The sequence below is a fragment of the Rhipicephalus sanguineus genome, chromosome 2 (genome assembly GCF_013339695.2).
Source record: "Rhipicephalus sanguineus isolate Rsan-2018 chromosome 2, BIME_Rsan_1.4, whole genome shotgun sequence".
NCBI classification, from domain to species: Eukaryota; Metazoa; Arthropoda; class Arachnida; order Ixodida; family Ixodidae; genus Rhipicephalus; species Rhipicephalus sanguineus.
In genome coordinates this window covers 175,719,953-175,742,059 of record NC_051177.1, presented here as the reverse complement: position 1 = coordinate 175,742,059, position 22,107 = coordinate 175,719,953, and the positions used below count along the sequence as shown (strand labels likewise).

Genomic DNA, 22,107 nt, shown 5'->3' with positions numbered 1-22,107 from the left:
TTTGGAAGCTTGGACAATATTCGATCGACGGCTCAATGTAAAAAAAAAAAAATGTCGTCTACTGCTCGGCTGTTTCTGCTGCTCTCCACTATTGGACAAGGAGTTAAATATTTGTCTTACAATACGCAGTGGATAAACCACGCAGGCTCCTCAGCCGTGTTCACTTCACGCACGGAACTATGCCGCGCTCTCATTCGAAACTGCTTCCAATATTTCTCGCCATATTGTCTAGTCGGCTTCACCGTCGCGCCTAAGAAACTGAGATCCTTGGCAATTCTTATTAAGATATGAATATTTCGTGGCTGCTGCCTACGACTAACGTCAAGCACCGAACAGGAACGATGCTCGTCGACTGTACGACTTCTCAGGGCGAGCGCACTACCTTATATTACAGGTGTATCCACTACACTAGCGCTTCCAAAAGTCGTCTTCTTCGCTGAGGGCGACGTAGTAGGAGTCGTTCGGCGCCACAGTCGCCGTCGCGTTCTCGAGGGCGCCCCGTAGGTCTCCAATGGCTGCACGCAGTCCCGTGGCCGTCTCGGCCACCTTCTGCAGCATGGGCGGCATTCGCTTCTCGAGGTCGGCTGCTGCTCGCGACGCCAGGGAGGCCGCGGCTCGCAGTGGCTCGTACGCGTCTTCGGTGAAGACGCGCAGCTCGAGGACTCTGGCGGCGGCCGCGGACTCGGCCAGCTCGGCTCTCAGGTCCGGCAGCTTACGCGTCTGGGCGTCCAGCGAGTCGGCCAAGTCGGCGACGCGTGACAGCGGAATTTCGGTGTCTCGTCGCACGTTCTCCGTTGCCTGCGTACAAGAACAGAAGCATCGAATAAGTAGGGATAGCGAATATTCGAAAATTTCGAATATCGAATCGAATAGCGCCCTCTTAGATTACGTGTTAGAATCAAATAGTTGGTATTCGTAATTATTATATTGTTCGAATAGTTGACAACATTTCGCAACGTCTAGCTGCACTCAAATAAACGAGAAAAGAATGGTGCAAAAGTACAACATCAATTCCTTCTAGCATAGTAAATGCACTAGCCAAGAGACCGTTAAATAACACAGCAGGCTAGGTAACTCTGGGAGTCCGAATTTAGTGACTATACAAGAATTGCTCACACCCCCTTGAAGAGTTCTGTGCTTGCGAAAATCTTGCTTATTTGTTCCTAACGCACTATTTTTGATAAATGTTTCTATATACTGGGACTGCCGAAATTGTTTTATATTAATTGTTGAAGGGATTGTTCGTTATTCCAGAGCAATTAGTAAAACAATCGATATTCAATACGATTCGCTATTGTAATATTTTTATTCGTATTCGATTCGTGCTGAGATATCACATATTCTCCCGCACCTACAAATAAGTGCTCACAAGCACAGCAAAGTTCATAGACTTAGTTCATAGTGTTAAATTTCAATGGCTTATCCAGCGTAGTCGCAGGGTATGGGGAACGGAATGTTTGCCGAGCCTTAGCAATGTGCACATGCAACTGAGTGTCCCGAAATAAGTGTTTTTGATTTAGTTCGCAAATACCGATAGTGTTCGAAATCCGCGAGGTACATTGCATTAAATGACATTCGGTACAGCGCCTTCAAGTTTTTTGGATAAAATGCGTACAGCGGGATAAATTCCAAGGTACATGACGTCTCTTCTGCTGTGAAAAGTAGCGAAAATATTAAAAAAAGCTATTCATGCTTGCAGTTTAATGCTTCAGCATGGTAAAGGAATCTCTTATGGCATGGTCGAAAGCTCAACGAAGCAGCATTTGTGGTATTTAGGCTGAAAAGGGCCAAGCTTTATTTTTGAAAATTGCCGCAGCTATGCAAGTGAAGCAGCGTTAGTCCAATTGTGCGAGTGTATAGCGGCAAAGCTAGAGCATTGTAATTTTAATACAGGCCAAGAAATAGCCTACGCGTTAGTATCTTGCAAAATCAGATCTGTCAGAAAACGGCAACATCCCACCCCCCTCCTTCTAAAAAATGACGCTGAAAGTTGCATGCCGACCCGTCAAGTTTAGACTGCTTTGGAAATTTTTAATAGAACAGCGGAAGTATAAAAGTTCCTCTTGTAGTCGTAATAAAGTACAGTCATAAATAAAGAAAAGCTTATTGCTTTTGGTGGTTACGTCAGCGACCCTGCTGGTGCATAGATTGTTTCTAGCGCAAGAGAGAGAGAGAGAGAGAGAGAGAGAGAGAGAGAGAGAGAGAGAGAGAGAGAGAGAGATAACTTTGAGTGAAATTACGTCTTTCACAGGGAGGAGACGTTCAGGCAGTGTCTGACGGCCACCTCTTCTACAGCTTTTTCTACTGTCCGGAGTTGAGATTCATCCGAACGAAAAACTTAAGGGAATCGTACAGAATTGAAAACTGGTTAAAGGCCGAGCCGTTACAGTTTGCACATACACATACCCGTTTTTGCTGTCTATATTGAAGTATAGTGGCGACATGCGGTACGAACCTGGCGCAAGTGTTTGGCGATGTTGGTGCGGGTGGAGCCGAACAAATCTGTGAAGATGCCGCGCACCTTATCCTGGCGACGGTGCGCAGTGGCCGTCCCCTGCATAGAGAGAAAGTTAGTACGCTTGATGATATATCATTGTAAGGATGAAAGAAACGGATCTGGGAAGAGTCACTGCATAGGAATATAGCAAGGCACTGAGCGCACTCACGACTAAAGTTTTGTAACTCTGTAACGCACAAATTAAGTTGACAGCCATCATCCACGCAGTAAGTAAACTTCAATGAAAATTAAAAAAAAGCAATGTGGCCAGCATGGTGTGAATGTAGTATTTACATTATTTTGCTCGACTTAGGTGGATAACTGTCGTGACGCATCTCCATTAAATAAAAATTTCGCCTCGACCTTTTTCTTTGTGTTATCAGCAATAAATTATTTTTCGGGACGATTCCAGTAATAACACACTTTGAACCGATATTTTACAATGACACAAAGTCGTTTGATCTTAGCTTTTTACAATTAACATTACTGAAAGGAAGTGTTCTTCACATCAATTTCAATTCGTTACTGAAATGCATATTTACGCATTCTTCCCGTGGTCTCTCTAAGTGTGTATTTTTTCCTGCTATTTTTGTGCAAGGACGACATTCATTAAGTTTTCATTCAGTTTATTTAGACAAAAGGAAAATTTTGCCGGGTTGAAGGGACTAAAGGCAGACTACCTCTGCCTAACTAGGGTCCCTCCACCCATACATTTGCTCAGATACAGTGCAACAAAAAATACATATTTCCCTCTTTTTTTGCGAGGGAACACAAAAGCCAAATTCAAAAACTAAAAGCATACCTGAAATATACAATTTAAATCGCAATTAACATAATCGGAATTAAAAGACATGCAATCTTCATTTGCGTATTTCAGTGAAACGTGTCAGAAATGACATTGCGGCGTTCCTATAGTCGGATACAACTTTAGAAGTCTGCGGCATTTCCTCGTCAAAGGCGGATGCACACAACAGTGCCCCATTGGGCGCGCTTTCCGGACTGACGTCATGAGCCGGACGGCTGGTGACCCCGCCTTCGGAGAACATTGCCGAGTGTGTGAGCGGCACTAATTCTTTAGTCGCGGATGCGATCGGCTGCCGCGCTTCGGTCGTCTGAGCGGGGTTACAGTTACTGTATATGCTCGCACATACAGTAACTCTACGCGGGGTCTCTCCAGATTTCTTAAGTTGTCATAAGCGTGCGCACAGGGGGGGGGGGGGCAGAGGGGGCGCCCCCCCTAATCACCTAAGAGGGGGGGGGGCGCAAAAATCTGCCCCATACATTGACTTAGTAGGTTGGGGGGGGGGGCGCTGCGATGAACCTTTGCGCCCCCTGATGGGGAACCCTGCGCACGCCTATGCCTTATATCCGACTATAGATGATACCTGATTCTCTGTATTTGTAATTTGTGTTTAGTGTGGTCGGTGTTCAGAATCAACAGCCTCGAAGCGGAAGCGGTGCTGTGTCTAGCGCAATATTTCGGGTTCAACAGCGTGTCGAAGTGCTTAGGTACCCCCACCCCCATGTAGATGCACACTGACCTGACTACGGAATGGAGGCGTGGCTCCGCTGGGTGACCTGTGGTTGTTCTTGAGCTCGACCATATGCAGAGGCCTCGCACTCCCCGTTCCGCTGGAACTCATGCTGCCAGAGGACATAGAAGGCTGCGCTTCCCAGGGCAGCAGTTGCGGTCTCAGTAAGTGGGCCGCTCCGTTGGCGGACGTCTTGCCGCCCACGATGACTGGCCGACTCGTCTGGATGTTGACCGCTGGCCTCGCAAGCAGGAATCCTCGTTGCTCCAACTTGGCTGCACACAACGCCTTGACACTTATTCCAGAAGCGCACTGAAAATACGACGAAGCTACACAGTGCGTGAATGACGGAGCGTTAAATATTATGGCGAAATCATTGGAGTATAAAACCGAATAACATGCGACCATTAAATGCGGCATTAACTACGTGTAAGAACTCTTTACACACTGTCTTCTTGAGAACGTTTAACGATGAGGTTTATAAATGAGGCCGTTGGCTAGTTACTCGTGACAAACAAGTCACTTACGTATAGCTGCCTTTATAGACGAAACAAGATGAAATAAAAGAAGGCCGTTAGAGAAGGCGCACTCTAAACTATATTATACTATCAACGTATATAGTTGCCATGTTAACTCGGGGCAGTCGCACCTCTTCATGTGCTCGTAGAATGGTTTTCTGATACGTTACAACAGAGACTGGAGGGTAAAACGTGTAAAACAGAGCAACGTCAAATCTGGAATAACAACGCACAATATCTTTACTCGTGTCCCGCCAAACACCGTCACTAGTCCACATGGCCAGACGACTGTCGCTTCATTAAACTGTAAATGCTGCTGAGTATGCTGACGTTGTTGCAAGCCGTCGCTCCCTCTCCCCCTCCTTTGAGCCGTTCACAAACGAACAAATAAAATTAAATGTATCACGCTCATATGCTCAGATGTTAGACATGACGACTGGCTGGCATCGCCTTTTAAGAACCATGGAGTGTAAAAACCTCTTAAAGCGCTGCCTTCCTAAACTTGTTTGAGTGGCTCATTTATAAACAACTACATGCTGCTGGCTATGCACTGGCTTACGTAGGAAATATCCAATAAGCACTTATGAGGACGTGATGAAGAGTTATCGTGAGCAACGTACGCGCTGCAAATTTCCGAGGTTCTTTGCCGTAGCACGGCGTGTGAGTGTAAAAAAAATTACAATGTTTTTACATGCTGGCACTTCGACGTGATTGTAAGGTGCACCGCAGTAGGAGTTTCCAAAATTATTTCTCACGACCTTGGGTTCTTTACGTGCGCCTAGACCTGAGTACACGGGTGTTTCTGCATTTCGTCCCGTGGAAGTGCGGCATATGCGGATGTTCTTTCTGTGGGACTCAGACATAGAGGGATTGCTGAACCTTTGATGCTAAGGCGGGTGTGCTAGGAAATTACTTTGATGTCTTTCTTTTTTTGTAATATTACTGAAATTCAAAGCTGTCCTCGGAATAAACCATGTAGCCTGTATCGACGGCTTTACATTGTGTCTTCCGGTTTCGTTCCATATTGAAATATTGTTTTTAATCCTGTATAAAAATGATAGCTGCGTTATGGCCGCTCAGGGGGAAGTTTTTGGCCAAGCAGGGTTGCAGATTTCATGAAATAAAAAAAAAACTTGTAGCGAGAGTGAGAGACGTCAAGGCGGCCGAAGTGGCCGTGCCGTTCTCGCTACTTTATTAGAAGGCCCTAGTACCAGCAGAGCGGCAGCGGCTGCCGGCGTCGAGCCCCCAGGAGCGTGAGCTCGTTCTCAACTCCTCGCGCCTCGAGCTCTGAGCATGAGCTGCGCGAGAGGCGCGGCGCGTAAATGGAAAAAACGATGATGACGATCGTGAGCGATGATGATGATGCCGCTACAGATTACTCCCCCCCCCCCCCCCCCCCGCAGAAATGAAGCCGAAATGAAAAACTATGGGGGCGTATATACAAGGCTGGTGACGCGAGACAAAATGTCCGTGGGCAGTCTAGGTCGTCAACGGTGAAGGACTGTCGGGAACCATTGGGTCTCTGGCGGGCGGCTCTGGGAGAAGCGTAGAGGGCGGGGGTCGCAACGAATGGACGCTGTAGGCAGGAGCGTATGCACCCGAGGCCGTACACGTCGGAGCCGAATCGACAAAAATGGCTGGAGGCGATGACAGATGCTACACCGGCAAGATCGACGAAGGGAACCACTGCGCGCACTCGGTGCACGTTGTCTTCGGCGCGAGACGAAACGCCGTCGTGTACGGTGGGCGTGAGCAGAATGCGGCACCTTGCGACGGAATTGCGGGCTGAGCGCAGAGGATTGCGTTGGGGCACATCGAAGGCGCCGGCATGCATGCGGCCCTGTACAGGTTCTGGCATGTCGTGTCGTGAGACACCCAAAACGTCGTAGCATTGTGCGCTGTACGCCTGTGGTGCGATTGGTCATCGTCGGTGCTGTGATCAGAGTGCTTGGATGGTGCTCAGATGTCGTGTGGGCGGCGTCGTGTGTCACAAGCTCCAGAGGAAACCCGGGGTGCAACCGAGCAAGCGTAGTCTCTGCAGGTTCTGACGGTGCAGCTGCGCTCGGTGAAGCATCTACGGTAGACGGCACATGAGGGCCCATGCGCAGGTCGGAATACTGCACGTCTGCCGTCGTGGCAGGCGTGACATTTGTATGCGGTGCTGCCTTTGATGAAACAGGCATGTCATCCTCAGGCGATACCGTCATCGTTGCCGCGTCCCGCATGTACGGCCGAAGTTGGTGAGGGGCACGCACTGCTGCTGCGGGAGATGTTGAGGGCGATGCGGATCGCTGCTGGCAAGAAACGCAGAGCTCTGAGGTCGACGGAAGGTCACGCTCGGGTACCGTCGACGGCGAAACCTCCGCGAGCGAGGGGCGCACAGCGGGCGAGAGGTTGTCCGTGTCAGCTTGCAGGTCGTGCGGCAAGGTAGCCAGCGTGGAAGCTGAGATCAGGAACGTGTCGTGAGCCGGCGAGGACAGGGACGACGGGCGGATGGCCGGCATGCCTGATGGACCGTCGGCCGAGGGCGTCGAAGAAACGCGGCTCGTGGCGGACTGGTCGATGGCAGCAGCAACGTCGTCGGGCGCGGGAACCCCGGGCGTAGGATCCTGAACATCGTCGGGCGGGTCGTCCGGCGCAGGAACCACTGCGCTGGTGGCCGGACGAGAGGTGGATAGAGACGTAGCCGGGGAAGGTAGGTCGCGGTCATGGGAGGGCTGCGGGCCGGGTGGTACCGCTCGCGTTGGCGTAGGGGAAACCCGGAACTCACGGGTCCCCGGTAGCGGGCGGTACGTCTCGCCGTAGCGGGCCAGCACCGCAGCGCAGAGGTCGTCGTATGGCTGCGGGCGGGATGACGACGCCGCGGACAGATGACGCAGCTCAGCCGGGATGGTGTCAAGCAGGATGTCGTGCATGAGTGGCTGCTCGGTGACGCCATTCACCGCGAGGCAGGCGTCGAGCTGCATAAACCACGCTCGGGGGTAGGCCGGGTGAAACGGCGAAACTGGAGGGCAGAGTCGCGGAAGCATGGCAGGGGCCGCTGGAAGGGCGTGTTCTCCGGGTCACCAATTGTAGCGAGAGTGAGAGACGTCAAGGCGGCCGAAGTGGCCGTGCCGTTCTCGCTACTTTATTAGAAGGCCCTAGTACCAGCAGAGCGGCAGCGGCTGCCGGCGTCGAGCCCCCAGGAGCGTGAGCTCGTTCTCAACTCCTCGCGCCTCGAGCTCTGAGCATGAGCTGCGCGAGAGGCGCGGCGCGTAAATGGAAAAAACGATGATGATGATCGTGAGCGATGATGATGATGCCGCTACAAACTATAAACTTGACCTGCAGTGGAAGTTGAGACCAGAAGTATAAGGGCTGAACAAGGTGGTCTTTTCTAAATGTACTGAAAATATGATACTCTACATATTGAAAGGTGCCTCAATTAAGAGATGAAGGCCCGCGGACTGCAAACAGAATGTACATCCTAAAATTGAGAGCTAAGTCGCTTGGTAAATTTAAGAGAATAATCTTTCTTGTTTAGAATAGCAATACACTTCGCTTAGCATAAAGTGACTCCAAATGGTTCAAGCATACAATTGGCAATGGCAACTAATCAGGAACGACCGCGTTCGTGCGAGTGCGTCTTCGCGCTGTGTGTTGGTTTGACTAGTACACCGAGCATATTCTCTAGATTGATAATATGGGAGCGCAAGCGCATAGCCGTAAAAGAACGAATCAGCAGTTACAGCTAAACACATACCAAGGCATTGTGTCTCGGCATTCCGTGAGTGTGTACTGTGCACTTCCGTACAACCAACGTTCACCAACCCTCATACAGTCTCTACCGCCAGGTGCACATCTAATGGCCCCAATTACACACTAACTTTAATGCAGAATTTGCGGCGCTTGTAGGTGGAAGCCATCTTCTGAAGAGAACTAACGCGATACTTCCTCGGCGTGTTAGTCTCTAATGCTTCCTTCCGTTTTTCCTGGACATGAGTTGCCACGCCAACGAGCAAGCCCGCAGTCATGGCAGGCTGTGCCGGCAGATGGTTAGTGAGTAGAGTTTACCTACGCTCGTGGCAAACGCGGTTGCGAAAGTAAGGAATTTAAAGATAAGAACTTATAATCCTTGCCGGTTCGCATCGTTATATTTATTATTCAAAAAACGTTTTCGGCGAAACCCACTCGACTGGGTGCATTGCTTTCGGGAGCGTTTGCCCAAGTGTTAAAGGTGATCTTTTACACATTGTTTTTTTCGAGATTATATTTCGAGCGAGTAACCGTGGCCCTTCCTACCGTGTCGTCGCTTACCGATGATCCGATCGGAGCTGTGAGTCGTATAGTTGCGCAGGTCTCCGAGCATGTGGCGGAAGAAGCGTTGCTCGTCCCTGAGGTCTCTCAGCTGGTCGCCTATGGAGGCCAACTCGACGGTGGCGGCCTTGTCTCCGCTTGAGGACAGCGACGACGACGAAGATCCGCAACCCTGCGCATCCGGTTATTGTTCGGACCATATGTTGTTTCTCTGTTAAGATTTAGTTCTTATATGAATACTGGGGCTGTCTTCGGGTTCAATGTAGTAGATACAAAAAGAAAAAAAGAAACTGAAAGAGTGATTCAGATTGCGTATCAGCACAAACGACAAGAGGGGACAGAACAGAGTACATAGAGCGCTGAAACCTCTCTTCTGTCTTCTTTTTGTCCTTCGCGATGATACGCACTCGTAATCATGTTGTACCAACACGCCCAATCGCACTGTCTTGAAAGAGAGAACACATCGGAAAGGAAACACGTCGTTAAAAGTAAAGGAGAGAGTTGACATACACAAAGTGCGATCATAACGTTCCAGCAAATGACAAAAACTATTAAAGCTACATATGCAACTAATATGTCAAGTGAACTTAAAGTGCGCTCTCGGTAACGAAAGTCCCGCAGCTACGACAAACACTAAAGTTGTGAGATCGTCTACTTCACTTCAGGTTCTAATATACTATAGTATACATATGTCCTAATATTACGCAAACATTTATCTCATGAACGATTCCGCACTATATACTACCATTAACTACATGCTCTCGTGCGGCATGCTCCCAGTTGATAGATGTGAGAAAATGGTGAAAATCGGTGAGCATTAATGTTGCCGACAGGCTGCCTTATCAAAGCTTTATGCAGTTTTTCTTCGAGCCCGCGCAACGATTTCAATGAATTGCATTAACTCTGACGATACAATTTCACTATAGTTTTCTATTTTGTTATAGTCCTCTTCCCGCGCGAGTGCTTGTAACTTTGCCCTGGTACAGAAAACACATGCGAGAGACACATTTGCGTATGAAGGGTCTACACAATAGCTTTATTTCTGCATCGTCGTTGCGGAAATCCTAATGCCAGAGACAAGCTGTTGCAATGAGGAAGCTAGAATGAAAGGCGCACTGTAGGGGATTACAGAATGGGCCATTGCCTTATCGCTCCGCCCACACCGGCCACGACAGAGACGTTTAGAGGAGCAATTTGATCTCAGAAGCAAAGAGGAGACCGCTGCTGATGACCTGAAAGCCTTGACGGATAGCAAACCTGTGCCGAACACACAGAGGCATGCGAGACATACAACAGAGACATAAGAGATAGAGTCAGAGTGATTACAAATGTCAGTGTACATGTATCATTCTTAGATACAATATTAACGAGAACTAACAGACAATAATGCCAAGTACGCCTTGGCATTATTGTCTGTTAGTTATCAATAATATTGTGTCTAACAAAGAAAAAATGAGCCCTTCAAAGTCATCTTCTTTCCTTTGTACATGTATCATTATCCGCCACCGCGGAGGACCTGCCGATGCAAAACCCGCCCGTTACGCCGGTACCCTATCTTCTTTTCTTTCTAGAAATGCCCGACTGTCAGAGTCGGAATGATATTTTACTGCATACAAGGTTGTTACTACAAAATTGAATATATCGGAACACGTCTCAGAGCCAGGGACAGAATTGGGACCTCCAGTGTAAGAAATACATACGAGGTAACTTAGTCACAGCAGATATGGCAGTAAAAGGGAAGAACATCACCACAAAACAATAACTATAATAATAAAAGCAAAGACATTCAGCCCGTCAATAGTTCTGACAGTTAAGAGGGGTGGAGTATATCCACAAAGCCTCGCATCCCATCATATCTGGTTTGTGATGGAATGGAAGACCTCGCGTCTTATCCAGAGCAAGGCAGCACGTCGACAAACGGTACTGTGGCCACGCAGAGAAAACAGTGGGGTTCAGTGTAACTGAGATATCAGGAGATCTTATGCGTAACTTTCTTGTCAAAGTCAGGTGGTCGTACAGTACATTAGGCGATGGAATGTAGAAAATTTATCGCTGGTAGTCCTTTGTAGGATATATTCCATCTTTTAGGTCGCTGTTCTTTCCATCGCAAGTGCCAGCGGATCCAGAGAGGAAGAAGCGTCGGCACGCACGAGAGGAGAAAACGGGGGTTTGCAATTGCCTTCATAATCGAGAGTGTGGCCAATCCCCCTCGTGGGTATGAGCCAGTTTCATTCAGGCGAAAAAAGAAAGCAACCTGACGGGCATCATGGCCTCTGTGTATATAAAAGCCTTTTATGATTACACCGACGGAATCGAGTGATTCTACGGTTGTTCTACTCCATATCCCGCACAAGGTAACACAGTCGACAGAAAATGGCCTCCCAGCTCTGCGAGTGACGACTGCCATTGGACACACTGTGCAGAGACAGCGTGAAGCGCGAGTGCCGACGTGACGTACAGTGAAGATGTCATGTGGACTAATGGAAGACTGCAGTCAAGGATGAACTAAAAAAAAAATTTCTCGCTCAAAACAAGAAACGTGGTGATGAAAGCTTGCCATATAAAAAGACCAAGTTATTTTCTTTTGACGCAGATATTTTAATGGGGCGCTGCATGGTATGGATAGCATCTCAATGTGAACAGAAATGCCAATTTTCTAGAGTTTGTGTTTTCTCTCTTAAGATTTACAAGCTTCAAAGGTCGGAAAATATTTTTAACACAAAATGTATCTCGCGTAGAATTAGCATTGATTACTCAGATATTCAAACATAGATCAAAATTATGGGAGAAAGGGAAGACAAACGCAACGTTTTTTGGTGAAATTGAAATAATTTTATTGAATCACCAACACTTTAGAGAAATCTTTGCTGAACACGTATACGAAGTTTGGTGTTGCTGCGAGAAACAATGCGTTTAAAATAAATTTTGCGATGTTCGCTACTCAGACGACATCGTGCGGAATTCGGCAGGTTTGCACGTGAGTAAAAATTCTTTACTCGTAATATTGCAGCAGTTCACCGTTTCCAATGCTGTAATGTAGCGCAATTTTGTTCAGTTATATTTTAGGTGGTTGCCAAAATGGCTGGGGCATTTGGCAGAGGATGACCCTGCAGAAGGAGCAGTTGAATTCTGTACATAGAAGTTTTGTAGCAAGAAAAGTTAATTGGTGCCCATACTGGTGGACCAATTTGGTCGGTAATGACATAACTAACTAACTAACTAACTAACTAACTAACTAACTAACTAACTAACTAACTAACTAACTAACTAACTAACTAACTAACTAACTAACTAACTAACTAACTAACTAACTAACTAACTAACTAACTAACTAACTAACTAACTAACTAACTAACTAACTAACTAACTAACTAACTACCCAGGAGACGAGGGAAAATAACTTTATTTGGAGCTAGCGGAGGGGGGACAAGGACCCCTGCCTAAACGACAGCCAGTAATATTTAAGTTCTGGCGGCCTCCTAGGCAAGCTGGATGGCCTAGAGAGTAAAAATTCATTTTGAACAAGCGCTTCTGCGACCTCGGTCGGCAGCCTATTGCAGGCAGACGCGGGTTATAGCTATTTCCTGTACCCTTTTGATGAGGCATCGTTGTCTCGTCGGTTTTGGGTCTAATAGGTTGACCTCTCACTGCTCTTCACATAAGTGTTGTGAAGGGGTAAAGCAACATCCACGAAATTTGAAACCAACAACTATGTCCAGTGTGTGTCTCATCGCACCATGTGTCGCCCACCCAGCTTTCATATTATTGAGGTTCTAATAAGTGCGTTATACTCTACGTCTTCAAAAGGGTATCAACTTGAGCTTGTTGGCATGGCTTCATCACAGGAAACAGCGCGGGCAAACGGGACAAGACAGACAGACAGGACTTTGCGCTGGCTAAACACATGAGCGTTTATTTCCCTACGTCGTATCTTATGGGAATGCAGCATAGACACGGCACCGTAGCCACCCAAATGTCTGATTACGTGAAATGCCTCGGGTAAAAGAAATGGCCAGGCATGTTACAGCGAAGCAGTCTTTGTGGACCCCTTGCCGGTTTCGTCGTCATTCGCCATCGATGGCATCGGCAAACTCACGTGCTCAACCGACGAGATGAGGTGTAACTGAATGGGGCAGGGAATAAAGAATTAAACAAAACAAAAACAATTTCCTTGGGCAAGCGAGGATTGAAAGCTGGCCCTGAAGGTCCGAAAGCAATTTTCATAGCCACTGGGCTATACGCCTACGCTTGCTCAAAATGAATTTATGGGAAGCATATGAATTTGAGAGGGGAGTGGCCACGTGGGCAACTCGCCCCTCCCGTCTCTCAGCGAATCACGCGCGTTGCTGCGGAGGTCATTTACGCTTCGACGTTGTCATGTTCGTTGAACGGCCATGGTGTGCCCGAGACGCTGCGCTCTAGCGACGAGACGACGGCGACGACGCTGCCCATCGTTTCGCCGGTGCCAATACCAGCTTACGAGGAGAGACGTTTTTAAAGAACCAGCTGAGGGGCGTATCAAATACTCATGGAAAACTTTGCCGAACCTTAGGAGGAAAAATATTAGTGCCTGACGAAAAGGGTGACTGCTTCGCTGTCCGAGGGTTTTAGCGGCGTGGAAGTGACTGGATTGTTTCCGTTGTTCTCAGATATCATGATTTTAAGACATCACTACACGTTCTGTCCCCATGGACAAATGCCGTTTAAAATGAAACGAAGAGTACCATTGCTTCATCGCAATGACTCACCTTGCCGGACGCGTATCCTATTGGCCTTGGCGGGAAACGCGTCTGATGCCCTGAGTTGCTTTCGGATGCAGTGCTGAAAGAGGAAAAGTAGAGCTGACTCCTCTTTCGTAGGAATCGGCCATTGCAATACAGTGAAAACTGCCTTGCAAGAAGTAACCGCAGCTTTGTTGGACGTTACGCATTACAGTGGACAAATTTACACAGCGTGTATTGCAACAAATGGCAGCATAATCAACATTAGAAGGTAATTCGCAAGCACGTCTTTCACCTAATGCTCCGATGCGCAACACACTACGCATCTTTCCAGGAAGTGGTTATGGTATTCACAATGTCGACGATGATTTGTGACAGAACTTGTGTATAAAGCGTTGCTTATATAGGCTATAATGGAAAGTCGAAAACACAGTACGATTAACAGGACGGAGATGAGTTAAAAACCAGGAATTAGAAACCTAAAATAATTAACACACCTGAAGTGGTGACCGGAACTGCATTAAGATATATCTCGCACGTATGCTAGAAAACTAGCATGCTTTTTTAGACTTCGACAAATTTTTTCTGCATCATGGCATATGAAAAGAGAAATGCGGTCGGTAACAGAGCGCCGAAGAAAGACTTGAAACAGCACCATTATTCCATTACAAAAAATGCTCTGCTCCTTTAAAAGTAACGCAGCGCAGCGGTGTCTGCTGAAACGAACACAATGCTCTGTTCCATATGAGCGGTGTGACGCGCATTGCATATTGCCAGGTGTGTTTCTTATATCACTTTCGCTGTATTCGGTTTTCGCCCACAAAGACTGTCAGCAACGCTCAGCGCAAACCGCGCCTCATTGTTCGAGAAGCCTCGCGATTATTGTAGATCGTTTTGCTAAGATTGCGCCCAGGACGCCAACACTCGAGCTTACTCTAGAGCTTGCGCGACAACCAGCGATAACGCTGGAATATTCGACGGCACATGTGTAAATGCCGACGTGCTTCACCGCTTGTGAGTTGATCGACGGTCGACGCTCTGTTCGCCGCTATCAGTGCATACCGTGTGTATCGCTGTAAATTAACTTTCCGTTTCTCGGCCACAAGTTCGGCCAAATGAAGAGTTTCATCTTGGACGTCGCCTGCGGTCTTCGTCGATGTCACGACCACGTGATAATATTGAATCGAAAAATGATTATATTGAGTCAATGTTTCCTCTGAAGGTTCTCAATTGTATACAAAGTTTGACATTCTAATAAAAATAAAGACACCCTTTGCAATCCATTTCACGCACACAATTGTTGGTGACAGAGAGTTCTGAAGTAATTGTTCGGTGGTGCGGAGGAAAGCTATCTATCAAAACAACGAATTTGCCATACGACAAGACCACGGAGAAATTTTTTTTTGTAGATTCGGGCTTGTGACAAAGGGCAGCCAAATGCGTCTTCACCTTTCACTCATTCCTTATGTCACTTACGCTGTTTCGTATACGTTTTGTATAACAAATTTCAGACGCCCTAATGTTAATGACTGCAGGAACCGTATCCTACGAGTAGCTACGGACACCCTAATGAATCGAGAAGCGACGGGGCATTATTGCTCCAAAATGTGGCACCCTTAAGCTCAATTTGCCTTTGCATAAAGAACTCGGCGCTGATAACGTTTGGTGCTGAGAAATGTTTAAAAACGTAACTTCGCATGACCAGACGGCTTAGTAATTTTGACAACCATACAAATAAACTTGCACGTACCAGTTTACGCACATCACCTACGCTGGCATGAATGAGGGAAGTAAAGTCGGTCAAACTAAGACAGCTGCAATTGCTCTTGTGCCGTAATTCATCTAGGTCTTACGGTATACACGGTAGACGATATCGGTACTGTAACAGTTAAATAGCGAGGCTTTAGGGGACGAAACCACGATATGATTTAGAGACACGCCGCAGTGCAGAATAATGTGCGGCACCGGAGTTTTAACAGGCATTTCTATCTAACTACGCGGTTGTTTTCCCATTTAGCCATCATAAAAGTGCGACCGCCGTCGCGGGGAGTCGAACCCGTACGCTTAGCCCTAGCGGTGGTTCAGTGTTTACGGTGCCCGTCTGCTGACCCAAACGGCGCGGGTTCGATCTCTGCCGTGGTGGCCGTGTTTTTGACGGAGGCGAAAATGCTAAGGCCCATATACTTTGATTTAGGTTAAAGAACCCCAGGTGGCTGAAATTTCCGCAGCCCTTCACTACGGCGTGCCTCGTAATCGTATCGTGGTTTTGGCACGTAAAACCCCAGATATTATTCTTTAACCCGTCCCATCGTGCTCAGAAACACGAGGGTGCTGCTACCCATAATATGACCAAGCCACTACGGCGCGTAAAGAAGAGTATTTGCACGCAATGAAACAGGCAGATATGCACTCACCTCTCTCGAAGTAATGCCCTCTCGAGGCGTCCTATGGCTGTGTCCATGCGACTTAACCTAGGCTCCAGGAGGGTAACCTTGCTCACCAGAAGCTCTACGCCGTAGCGAAGCTCGGACAGCGTCCGCTCCCTGTGAAACGAAGTTAAGAAAGCGAAGAAAATGTTACGTTTTACGAAGAGAGAGAGCTAGACGGAATCCCATGTTGTGGGGGAATAATATGGACGAAGAAACCCGCATCACCGACCAAAGTAAAAATGTAATAGTAAATGAACACGTTCCGGCTCCCGCTCCAGAGGACGGGAGATTTATGAACAAGTCTCCCGCGCGGGAGCCGAAATTTCTTTTTTTATGAATACATGTTTACCTTGGCCGGCGCTGTGTGTTTCTTCGACCATGTTACGTTTCAGTCAACTGAATTTCAAATGTAAACAGAGCAATAAACCAGAAACGGTATTTATGATATACCTGTTCCGCCGATTTTATTGTCCGTGGCAGAGCGAGTGTTCCTGTAAATACCTAACTAATGCAGGTAAAATTACTAGATTTAATTTCTTCTCCATAAGCACTTGCAGTGTGCTAAATTCCTATATTAGTCTGAAAATGTTTGCCCGTGTTATATTTTGGACGAGAGCAGTGTGTTGACAGAGCATTGAATGCCCACGCCTGCGTGAAGATGTCTTTAAATTTTGCATTGCGGTGCACGCTACCTTTCGTATCACCAGAAATGTTTTACTGAGGTACTCGCTACTTGGTAATATTGAATGTAATGTAGCGGCAGCATCATCGGCGTCACATAACAACCACGGAGACGCTAGCGTTCTCAGGAGCGCGGCTGTCGCTGGCACGCGTCTCCAAGAATTCGCGTTCGGTTGATTCAACAAGCTTCTGAGACATGGCGGTCGTGTCGGTTTGCTCTTTCTCGGCAGGACGAGACTTCATCGGTCTGCGCAGTCGTCCTTCGCCACAAGTATTTGCGTAGAATATGGTCACTTCCTCGGAGTGAGGAACAATAGTGGAACGAAAGCGTTGACTAAGCCGGAACATCTTATTTGGCGAACTTATGCGCAATAAAAATATGCCGCTTAGCTTTCTAACAAAGTGTTGCAAAGCCACGCTATGCCAACAAACTCCTTCGTCCGAACGTGTGTCTAGCCAAACAAATAACGCGCAAATGAACAATAGCGGCGAGTAAACAGCCGCTTGTGGCCGAAATATGATCAACGGTTCAAGTGTTTCTGTTATTTATATATGCTTCGGAGCGCTTTGGAACTCGTTGTTCGAAATATTTTTTTTTCTTGTTGCAAAGATTATGTTACATCATCTAATTGACTTAAAAGCAGCATAGCAAACGCTGGGTTCCAGAATCACCTATAATGGACAATGGACCGCAATCCAAGCTGTTGCTATAGGCTTTGTAACCAAGTATTCCAAGGTCATAACGGTAAGCTGCATATTTTTATTTTGTTAGAAGAACACCAGAAGACAGGATTGCGTGTTCTAGTGCCCCTATGAGCCTGCGTTCCCTACCATCAGAATTTGTATGAACTAGCACGAGCAAATCGCATGTTAAGATATATTGCAAAGTCCGCTATAGAAAATGAACATGCTCTTTTTCTTGTCTTCTCCCTCCCCTTATCTCTCCCCCTTTTCTTCAACAATATGTATTCGGTTCACTTGGCATATCGGCTTACTGTTCTGCCACATTGAAGGTAGAGAAGAGGTAGGGATTGAAGGTAGGGATTTGTTGACAACGCATCTCGGGAAAACTGTTCCCCTGACGCAGATAAGTCTACAGTTTAAACCAGTGCTTCTCAGCCATGGACGTTTCTGGGAACCCATTCGGACTGGTGGAAATCATGAGGGAACCCTCGCAGAGAGTAAAAAATGGGGGGCGGGTTCATAAATAATACAGCATGCAGCGTGAAATAGACCTGTGCCTTTTATTCCTCCCTGGCAAAGAATGGTCAAACTAAAGTGCCACGCAAATTCGATCTCAACAGCTTGCCAACAACTTGTTCGGTGTGCAGCCACATTCAACCTGTGTCTAGCTGTGTGTGCTCTTCAAATATGCAAGCCTAGAAAAAGTATGTTCACATGCATATGTCGTAGAAAACTGCAACAAAGGATGTATAGCCATCTCATGGAGAAAGGGGAAGCATAAGCCAGCTCTACCGCAATGCAGTAGTGTTGAGCGGTGAATATAAAAAAAAAAATCCGAAGGGGCCGTTGTTACGGCACATAGTGCCCCCCCCCCCCCCAAACGCGTTTTCTTCTCTTTTTTCGAGGATGCGTTTCGCGGACCCCCCAAAACGGCTTCGTGGAACCCCTGGGGTCCGCCGACCCCCACTTCAGAACGAGTAGTAAACATTGACTTTGACTAAATCATCTTTCTACCACGGTTAACTAAAATAACTATGACATACTTTTCTATCATATATTATGCTTAGTCGCAGGATGCTCGACTGCGAACTTGAGAAGCTGAGCTTGCAATTTACGCAACGTCCAGTTGCAAAGGTCCAATTAGTATCCTACCACGAGTGCCATAAATAGTTTAACATAGAGATAAGTATTATGTGCTTACGTCGTTTGCGGTGTCCTGACTTCTTTCTTGTGTCCGTGTTTGCACACCCTGTCTTTTAGCATGCTTACGTCACGTTTTTTTTTGGGACAAGAAATGAGCGAAGGCACTTAAATTTGCCGTCACTGTGCCTAATGTTCAAGTTATGTTGTTCTAATGCTTGTACTGAGCAAATATTCCCGAATACCTTCTCTAAATGCAAAGCGAAATCTGATGCTATCAGTATACCTGCTAGAAGAAAAATGTAATCAAAACAACGGAACTACTATCTCCACACGTGTAGTGTTATGCCCTCTCTCTCCTTTTCTGATGGAGAGGAAAGGGCGTTCTGGCCTAAATGACTTTTTGGAGCGATCTATTGTGCACTAGCGTATCGCGTTGTTGTAGAGAAACTCTGAACGTCATCAAAACATGTACTTAATTAGTTACCGTATTTATAAATGGTTTTAGTTGTTCTTGAGATATCAGGGTGTAGACATAGTTGTTAATCCAAAGCAATGTCCAGAGCGGCGTCGACACCCGTGTCCTAACGCTTACACACCAGCGCAATGTACAGTTCGTCGTTTAAGGCGAACACGTATGTTGCAGAAAATCGCAAAAAATTACTGAACACTATTAGGAGAAATGACAAATATAAACATTTCCCGCTAAAGGGGACCATGAGGCGATGCGAAGCCGGAGCACTTGCACGATCGCGTTCCGTTGGCGTTCTTTGGGCATGCTACCGACCTGGCGTCGTGGAACGCGAAGAGGAACGCTACGGGCGTCTTGTCTACCCTCTAGCATGGCCGTTAATTCTCACAGGGCGAACGGGGAACGCAGTCGGCAGGTGTGCGAGAGGGGGGCAGCGTAGGAGAGGAGAGAGAGGGGGAGGGGACGCGCATGCGCTGGTGCTCATCGCGGCGTTGCGCAGGAGAGAATTTCGGCATGTCTAGCCCGCGTTTCAGAGGAAAAGTGGAAAGGGTGAGGGGAGAAGGGAAGTGGCGGGGGTATGGGAGAGCGAAAGGGGAGAGGAGAGAGGGAGAGGAGAGAGCGGAAGTGGAGAGGGTGATGGACGAGGGGAAGTGGGGAGGGGAGGGGAGAGAGTGAGTGGAGAGGGTATGCGCATGCGCAGTAAGGGTGGTCACGCCGCACAACACCACCACCACCGGATTGAACTCCGCCATAAGATACTTCGCATCTAACACGCAGGTTTACAGGCATCCATAAATGATTATCTGCTGGTGCTTTGCTCATGTATTAAAAGTAAGACCGTTGCCAAAGTTCTAAGAAGTAGTTCACCTGGTTAGTGGAATATGCTTGGTAGGTGCGAAATCAGCAAAATTCATGTCAAGCGAGAGAAACAATAGTGGCGATGACTTTAACGAAAAAGCAGACGATGAAAGCATTTGCAATAAATTCATAAGTGACATAGACAGGGAAAATTGTGCCATTGTTTTCAGTCATGAAATCTGATGTAATGCAATAGTGAATCCTAAACCTTTAAAGAAAGAAGATTGCCGGGGGCACATAGCGAACTATTATAAAGGATCATTATCTTCTGTCTTATAAGCCAGAAAAGCTGAAATTTCACATGCTGATGTGCTATTTAATGGCTAAAACACTTGCGTTTTTTTTGCGCTGTTTGCGTAATTTTGTATACAGCTGAAGTGTTTAGGAATCAACAACGGAGTACTTTTTGGTTTCCGAGATTCTCACTGAGCAAATAAAAAGAAATTCACATGAATGAACACACCACTCGCTCGTATATTCGTCTCACTCACAAGTTGTCCAAGTACAAGCATTGCTTCAGCTCAAAGAACATGCAACGCTGCCAGCGTCAAATTCGAGGGTGCAATAGTGAAGCAAGTGTTAGCAGAAGCAGGGAAATCATTGAAAAGTCACAGGTGATGTTACAGACGCGACTTGTCTAAGGACGCCCAAATGAAAAAGCGTTTCTTTTGCGGATGAAGGGCCGAACATTGAACGTCAGTAACGTTACCTTTCAATGATGACACGACTGTACGCTCTTTTCAGATGCGTTCTCCACGCCTTGTCCAGAGGAGGGGCTGAAGAAACTTCTGTATCTCAGAATATTTAACGGTTTGCTATAAATGAATACGGCACTGATGGGAAGTAGCTGATGGCTTCGGTAGCGTATAATAGTCTCTCTGAGAGGTAGGCGACACAGTCTCGCATATCGATATATGAACCCTTCTGTTTGATCATTGAGCTTCTTCTTGTTAGTATGACGTTGCTCGCATTTGCTCCTCTGAAAGCAGTTCCTGTGCAGAAGAGTAGGAAGCGACGTTTCTCTTCGTATTCATCCTAGATGTTGTATGGTTTTCCTCGTAACAGAAGGTGTGCACATTCTGAACGGCATACTTGGGCGCATTGAAAGTTACGATTACATTGTTTTAACATTGTAGCTCAATATCAAATGAAGTGAATCACTGAATCTGAATTTGCAGGGTACACGTCCTTTCCTCTTCAGGGCTAATGCCTCATAGAGGTCTGAACTGATTATATTCGCTATTTATTCTTAGGTAAAAACAGCGTGTAATAAAACAGGACGAATAAGGACGACACATGACGAGCGCTCACCAACAGCCTGAATTTTGTCGCCACTCTAGTAACTCGAACATGTTTTTACATCAGTTGTGTTAAACACACTCCTATGTCAGGTCTCTCTCCACAAGTATAGCCATGAATTTTTTTTATCGCAAGCCCAGTCATCATTCTAAACACGGTCGTAGGTGCCAAAGAAAAAGCTCTGAAAGACCTCCCCGACGTTCATACGCACAGTGTGTGGCTGTCCATGTTCTTGTACTCCGTACTTCGAGTCGTGGGTTTCGGGCTCGACCCAGGTGTCGTAGACGGCGTTGTCACCCCGGACGTGGACGCTGCCGCATCCACTTCACACAGTCCCGCGGTCAGCAGAAACAAGAGGGCATTTGCGGCCGTGGCGACGGTGGGAAGGCGACTCATACTGAGATCCTGTACGACCGTAGTCTTGTGTGAACGCGGGATGCAGTTCCTACTGCTCGGCGATTCCAGATGCGCGGTCGTGCGAGCGCGCGGGGCACGGCTCTCCTTCTGCACAGCATGGGCTGTACTTGGGACAGGTCCGGCTTTTTATATAAGTACTCCCAGTGGGGCGACGGAAGACGCTGCAGGGAGGCGAAGAGAGGTGACCTTGATTCTCGTTTCTTTCGCGCTGCTGTTACAACCAGTCCCCTTCCTCCGGAGAGCCGTAGCACCGCGGCGTCTCCTCGATTGTCGTCGTCGTCGTCGTCGGTCTCGCTCTCGCGTCGACGTCCTTTTGTCCGAACTGTGCTCCCGGTGCCCACTCAAGCTGCGAGGGACGGGCCGGGAGAACGTGTACACCCTCGCGCTCGTCCCTTTCTTTCTTTGTTTCGTTCTCACCGTACATTTGCATGGCGCCAAAAAACCGCGTGAAGTCGTTGAAGAGAGGCGCCCGGTTGTTCGCCCAGCGCAGCGAGCGCTCAGCGGTGTCGTTTCCGCGCCAGCGATTTCGCAGCGGCCGACGGACACCGATCTTCTCCCCGAGT

The 22,107-nt window shown here is 47.4% G+C and overlaps 1 protein-coding gene across 1 annotated transcript; it reads right to left on the bottom strand.

The window, feature by feature from the left end:
• Positions 1 to 355: 355 nt before the first annotated feature.
• Positions 356 to 21,890, bottom strand: LOC119383871 (uncharacterized). Its single transcript, XM_037652147.2, has 7 exons — positions 21,339 to 21,890; positions 15,979 to 16,107; positions 13,592 to 13,664; positions 8,844 to 9,015; positions 4,039 to 4,304; positions 2,456 to 2,554; positions 356 to 798 (listed from the first exon to the last, which is right to left on the bottom strand). The coding sequence occupies exons 1-7, from the start codon at positions 21,521 to 21,523 to the stop codon at positions 409 to 411; spliced, it is 1,314 nt and encodes a 437-aa protein (XP_037508075.1). The 5' UTR covers positions 21,524 to 21,890; the 3' UTR covers positions 356 to 408.
• Positions 21,891 to 22,107: the final 217 nt, after the last annotated feature.

Excerpts from the sequence above, each read along its gene's own strand:
- LOC119383871 (XM_037652147.2), bottom strand. The coding sequence starts at position 21,523 with ATGAGTCGCCTTCCCACCGTCGCCACGGCCGCAAATGCCCTCTTGTTT. Across the intron at positions 13,665-15,978 it reads AGGGCATTACTTCGAGAGAG|CACTGCATCCGAAAGCAACT; the intron begins GTGAGTGCATAT and ends TTCCTCTTTCAG. Across the intron at positions 9,016-13,591 it reads TAGGATACGCGTCCGGCAAG|GGTTGCGGATCTTCGTCGTC; the intron begins GTGAGTCATTGC and ends CCGGATGCGCAG.